This window comes from Fundulus heteroclitus, unplaced genomic scaffold, assembly GCF_011125445.2.
Source record: "Fundulus heteroclitus isolate FHET01 unplaced genomic scaffold, MU-UCD_Fhet_4.1 scaffold_797, whole genome shotgun sequence".
In the NCBI taxonomy this organism is placed as follows: domain Eukaryota; kingdom Metazoa; phylum Chordata; class Actinopteri; order Cyprinodontiformes; family Fundulidae; genus Fundulus; species Fundulus heteroclitus.
The window spans coordinates 44939-50938 of record NW_023397249.1 but is presented as its reverse complement, the minus strand read 5'-3'; the positions used below and the strand labels follow the sequence as shown (position 1 = coordinate 50938).

At 47.3% G+C, this 6000-nt stretch overlaps 1 protein-coding gene across 1 annotated transcript; it reads left to right on the top strand.

The window, feature by feature from the left end:
- Positions 1-1438: 1438 nt before the first annotated feature.
- On the top strand, positions 1439-4606 carry LOC118562025 (NEDD4 family-interacting protein 2-like; the record flags this gene model as incomplete). Its single annotated transcript, XM_036134319.1, is given in 7 exon segments — positions 1439-1619; positions 1790-1920; positions 2838-2925; positions 3005-3129; positions 3219-3285; positions 3385-3490; positions 3583-4606. Coding segments are annotated over 6 exon segments (696 nt in total), but the record flags the coding sequence as incomplete, so codon positions are not given.
- Between the last annotated feature and the right edge of the window lie 1394 nt (positions 4607-6000).

The following is a 6000-nucleotide window of genomic DNA, read 5'->3' as shown; positions in this document are numbered from 1 at the left end:
TTTAAAGGCAGCTTTCAGATTTTCCAAACGTCGCCCGGCCCGGTGCCTTGAAGCGGGATGTGTGGAGGGGGTCGGGCAACGGCCTTGGCTGAGGACTCTGCTCCCTAAGAGCTCCTCTGGTTAATCTTTGGTTTCTATCAGCAGTTTATCATGTGGTAATCTGCGGTTTTTCTATGACGCCGGTGCTGTTCTTAAGGCCAGATACCAGCTAGGTGGACAGAAAGCAGGTCGGCTGGCGTGTGAAAGTTTGACGGCGAAACACAGTAACCTGCCCTGAGTGGTTTGGCAATATTCCTGCGGGTTGTTTACCTCCCTGGCTCCCCCCGCAGCCCCCCGGTCCTCCCTCTGTAATTTCAGGAGGCGTAACTCAGCACATGACTCTGCTTGGCTGCAGCCGCCGGCTTCACGCACCCGTCGGGTTTGTGCGGCTCAGCTTTCCTGCGCTTTGTGGGGGCAAACGTGTGTGTGTGTGTGTGTGTGTGGTGTTGGTGTGTGTGTGTGTGTGTGTTGTGTTGTGTGTGTGTGGTGGTGTGTGTGGTGTGTTGTGTGGGTGTGTGTGTGTGGTGTGTTGTGTGTGTGTGTGTGTGTGGCCCGCCGGATATGGACCGACTGGCAGGAAGTAGCGTTTCCAGTTGCCCTAGCAACAGACGTCATGTTGGAAGCTTGCGTTCTCTACTGAATGCTTTTTTTTTTTTTTTTTAAATGGAAATTTGAAAACATTAAAGTAGAAATAGTTTCCTAAATATTGGGTTTTTTTAAATTATTTTTTTAAAGAGATCATAAGAGGTCTAGACCCGCTGGTGCTGAAAGGAAAGCAATGAAACATATTGGGAGAAAAAGGCGGGAAACAACGTCAGGTTGTTGTCAGAAAAGGTTTCATTAAAGAAAAGCTCCTGTCTGAGCTTTCTGGGTCGACTTTTCTACTTCGTAGAACTTTGAAAACGTCGCTGTCTCGTCTGAAGCTTTATAATTAGGTGAGCGTGTGGCCCCACTTACTATATCAGTATTTAGCTGATTTAAAGGAGAAATATTTCAGGTTTTAGAGGAAGGAAATCTGTCATTAAAAAAATCTCTAAAGCCTAAAAGAATGGCAGTAAAAACGTACGTCAGCATCAGATGAGGGAAGCAGAACTGGGCTCTGATTGGCCCGCCGCCTCACGGCCACGCTGGGTTTTTGGATCGGTTAGTTATGTTATGCTGATCGCGCGTTACGCTGTGATCCCAGCCATGCAGCTGGCTGTTTTTTAAATGAACCAATCAAAGTCCAAGACGAGTCGCCGAGTCAGCTCTGTAATGTAAAAACATGGAGTTAGTTTTCCCATCTGCCGCCTCGCCCCCTCGGTTGGTTTCTCTCTGCCGGGGGTCGCCCCCAGGCAGCCGCAGATGACCAGATGATACGCTCGTGCCCGCTGAGCTCTCCTCTCCTCTCTTCTTGCAGTTGCACAACGAAGAAGATGCTTCCTCCGCCGTTGAGCAGCAGCCCTGCACGTCCGCCTCGGCCGGAGAGGAGCAGAGGGAGACCCGGGCCGGCGCGGCCGCCGCTGGCGCCACAGGGGAGGCCGACGCACCGCCGCCTCCTTACGCCTCCATCGACCTGGGGGCGACCGCCGCAGCGCCGGGTATTACTTCACATTACGCTCCTTCTAATGTCTCCAAAGTTTGGTTTTCTGCTTCCAGGAACAGCAGCTGGGTTTAATTTTGCATGGCGCTCGGGGGTCTGCCATTTCAGGCCCACGGTCGCTGCCGTCCTCTCTAACCGAGACCTCTCCGCGTCTTGTTGTTTCCACAGAGAGCAGTTTCCAAGGCGACTTCCCCGTCCCGCCGCCCTACAGCGTCGCCACGTCTCTGCCGACCTACGACGAAGCGGAGAAGGCTAAAGCGGCCGCCCTGGCGGCCTCCGCCGTGGAGGTGTTGCCCCGGGTGAGACGACACGCCCACAGCTTCCGGTCCGGATCTGCAGGCATTCGAGAAAAATGCCACAGTGCGTCCGGGGACTTTAATCCTCCATGTTGCACAGCAAAGCTCTCTGCCTCCAACAACGTCGATGCTTCAGACCTTTTCTCCTCATAACCTTCTGCAAAACCTGAAAACGTCTGTGAGCATCAATATTCAAGTCCTGCCTCTGATTATTAGTCTGATTTAGATCCGATTTTAGATCGGGCCGCGCTAAGCCACCTGCAGGCCCAATTATAAAAGCGTTGGTTTTCTGATATTTGGGTCTCATCTAAAGTGAGCGCCTACTTCCACACGGTTGCTGCGTCCTAAGTGGCGTGTTCAGATCTGCAAAGAGGGCTTCTTTCCACCTGAGCTGTGGATCCGTTCCTCCAGAGGTTCCACAGACCTCTCGCCTCCTTCTCCGACCGATGCTTACGCAGCCAGTTAGCGGGTGGGTAGGGCTGCAGCTGCGCCATATTTTCTCCGTTTGATGTTCTCAGAGAACGGCCGGACCGATGCTCAGGAGGATCCTCTGGAGGAAATCGGCTGCGTTTTATTTAGCTGCGTCGGAGTAAGGGGGCTGAACACAAACACACAGCCCTGCTTTATTGTTATGTCCACTTCCTGGTTCAGCGCTGCTTGGCGTCGGATCTGGCACACGAAATCCCCTCAGAGCGACGGGAGATAGGCGGCACCAAAGCCGACGCTCCTCAGCGAAGGCGCCGCGCTGGACTTCAGCTGGCCGGACCCGGCTGGTGGGCCGGCAGCAAACACAAAGAGTGAAGAAGGGCAAACATGTTTCGCAATGGATGCATTGATTGATTTTTTTTTTTTTTTTTTGTGTGTGTTTATTTATTTTTGATTTGCCCAAAGTCACATGCGGTGTGTGTTCTGTGCTAAAGGACGACGACTTCCCCCCCAGAGACGACTTCAGCGACGCCGACCAGCTCCGAGTCGGGAACGACGGGATCTTCATGCTGGCTTTTTTCAGTGAGTCCAGATCCAGGGGAAAAAAATATATAATTTATCAGGACGGAGCGCCGATGTTTGACATGGTTTATTCCCGCAGTGGCCTTCCTGTTCAACTGGATCGGCTTCTGCCTGTCCTTCTGTCTGACCAACACCATCGCAGGGCGCTACGGGGCCATCTGCGGCTTCGGCCTGTCCCTCATTAAGTGGATCCTCATCGTCAGGGTGGGTTAAAGTAAAAAAAATAAAATAAATAAAAAAAATAAGGTAGACGTGTATTCAAAGTGTTTTTTACCTTTTCCCTGTTTGTTCAGTTCTCTGATTACTTCACCGGCTACTTCAATGGCCAGTACTGGCTCTGGTGGATCTTCCTGCTGCTGGGTGAGTGTTTCCAACGGCAGAACCGAGGCGAAACTTAGATAAAAAAAATCAAGTTTGCAGCAATAAATAAATAAATGTTTTTTGTTTTTTTTCATGCAGGCCTCCTGCTGTTCTTCAGGGGTTTCGTGAATTACCTGAAAGTGCGCAACATGTCGGAGAACATGGCCACGTCACACAGAACGCGCCTCTTCTTCCTCTACTGAGAGTAAGTCTGAAAGCCAAAACCCCAGAAGAGCGCCCTCTGCTGGTCTAAAACAAAAACACCAGCGTTGACGTTTCGTTACCGCTTCCACGCAGGTTCCCACGCAGACGGCATTCCTTTCCAGCGCAGTTCCTTCCCTCGCCGCTCGCATGACCTGACCGAGGAGCCCGACAGCGACGAGAGGAAGCGGGGGGAGGAATGAAGGCGAGATGTAGGGAGAGTGTTACCGCTTTAATCCGTTTATTTTTTTTATTTATATATATATATATATATATATCTCACAACCCGACCCACGAAGAAGTCTACGCTTCTGGACTGAGCCACAAAACAGCCCCTTTTTTTTGACAAAATCCCCGGAAACAAGTCTTTTTCTTTTTCCCCAGTCCGCCTTTGCTTGTGTTGTTTCATGAAGCGCAACGACGAACAATCGAGCAGCAAAGGATGAAGCACTGGTGAACGAATTCCTCTAATTCTGCGTATTAAGTGTGAAGAAGCGCTAAGAGAAACTTAAGGAAACAGCCCTTGTCCCTGAAGTCTGCCACAGGAAGTCGTGCTGAACTAGTCTTACTTTAGCTGTGACGTAGCGCCGTTTTCTAGTATATGTGTAACTCCCAGAATGCACCACCTGTACCAGGATCTAGTTTCTGGATCAACCGGACCTAATTCAAAGGAAAAGTCCTCTTAGGCGCCCCGTTTGTTTTCAAACCTTTAAGATCTGAGCCGACCTCCGGGTTCTAAGGTAGGATCGGATCTTAAAGGTTTGGATCGGAAAGGCTCGGCTATCTGACGGCGGACGCCCGATTAACCCCCGGAGTCAGAGCTAATTCAATTTCCTGAGCTAACCAGCGAAAGCGTCTCGGATAAAAGTGTTTTTTAAGCTGCACAAGGTCTCATCGGGTCGGGGCGACCCTCCCGGTTCTGGCGCCGTGGCTGAAAAGCTTTGCTTCTTTTTGTTGTGTTTTTTTTGTTGGTTTGGATTTGAAAACGCTCTCTGGAGTCTTATGCAATCGAGCTGTAATGAATTTCACACGTCGTGACTGTAAGGTCGTGCGCCGGTGAAGTAGACATAGCTGATTTAGCGAGCGTTCTTTTGTTTTTTTTTTTTTTTTTTTTTTTTCCTGAAGAACGTTTAAAGAACAACGTCAGATATCGGGATTATCCATCAGTATGACGGTGATGAAGTATAGGGGGGGTGAGGAGATGAAACGGAGCCCCTCTAGACAAGGATAGCATTTGCTTTCGTTGTTCTTGTGTTTATTAAAGAAAATGAAATGTGTATATACGAGCTCATGCCAATTTCTATTTGCACTTTGAAGTTCTTTGCGTATTTGTGAATCTGCTAAACTTGATGTGGGGCTTTGACGAAATGTAATATTAGCCATTCAGGTTTTTGTTTTTTTGTTTTTTTCTTTTGAACTGGAATTCTTAATCATCCCAAAAATGGATTATCTGCTTCTTTTTTTTTTTTTGCACTTTTTTTTGTTGTTGTCATTGTTGTCAAATACGATGTTTGTGTCTCGTTTCGTCGCTTTCAACCTGAACTGTGACGGCTCTCGCGTTGCCAAATCTGTCCGACTGGCCTCCTAAAGCCTCTTTCAGCAATATCGAGTCTTTCAGTGAGTTGGAGCTCTGCTGCATGATTTTCCCCCCCACCTGAAGTAGTTTAGCCGGGTCATTTTTTTTTTTTTTTTTTTTTAGGATTAATCTACAAACACGTGTCGGTCTCTGTAAATAAATCCGGTTGGGAGAGCGAGGTGTCTTTTTTTTGTTTTTTGTTTTTTTCCCTCTCGGGTGAAAATCTCAGTATGCATTTATTGTAACTGGAAATAACATGACAGTCTTGCAAAAAATTAAAAAAAAATGACAAAAACGCCAATAAAGTTCAAAAGCCTGCCACTGATATGTGTCCAATTGTGTTTGCACACGTGTGACATCTTTTTTTTTTTTTATTTACTTCCCTTCGTACCAGCAGAACATCATTAGGCTGTCGTTGCCTTGTTTTCGTTTTGACCAAAGACCTTTTAACACTTCCTTTTTAATGAGAATATCAGCTTTTCTATTGGTCGAATCTTCTTCTTCCTTGCTGCGAGTGTTGGGTTTGCTCCAGCGTTTCGGTTCAGTTGGGATTGTACCTGAGCAAATGATTGGCAAAGGTAAACGTCTACCTCGGTGGTGAGGATCAGTAACCCATGACTAAATAATACTTGCAGTCATGACATTATCTTTCTATAAAAAAAAAAACAAAAAAAAAACTTTTAGTGCATTAGTTCTAAAAAGTCTACAACAGAATTGTAGCCTGTTTATATTACTGTTGTTGAAAGGTGCTGTAATCGCCACCAGATGGAGCCAAACATCACTTTTTTTTCTTCTGAATGCCTCATACTAGTAGAAACATCCCCTTTTTTATGCATTTCTCTGAAAACACTTGAAAGCGACCTTCTGTAGTCTCACTGCTTGGAAAGAGTCAGAATTAAATATGAGGAATTCAATTCAATTTTATTTATATATATATA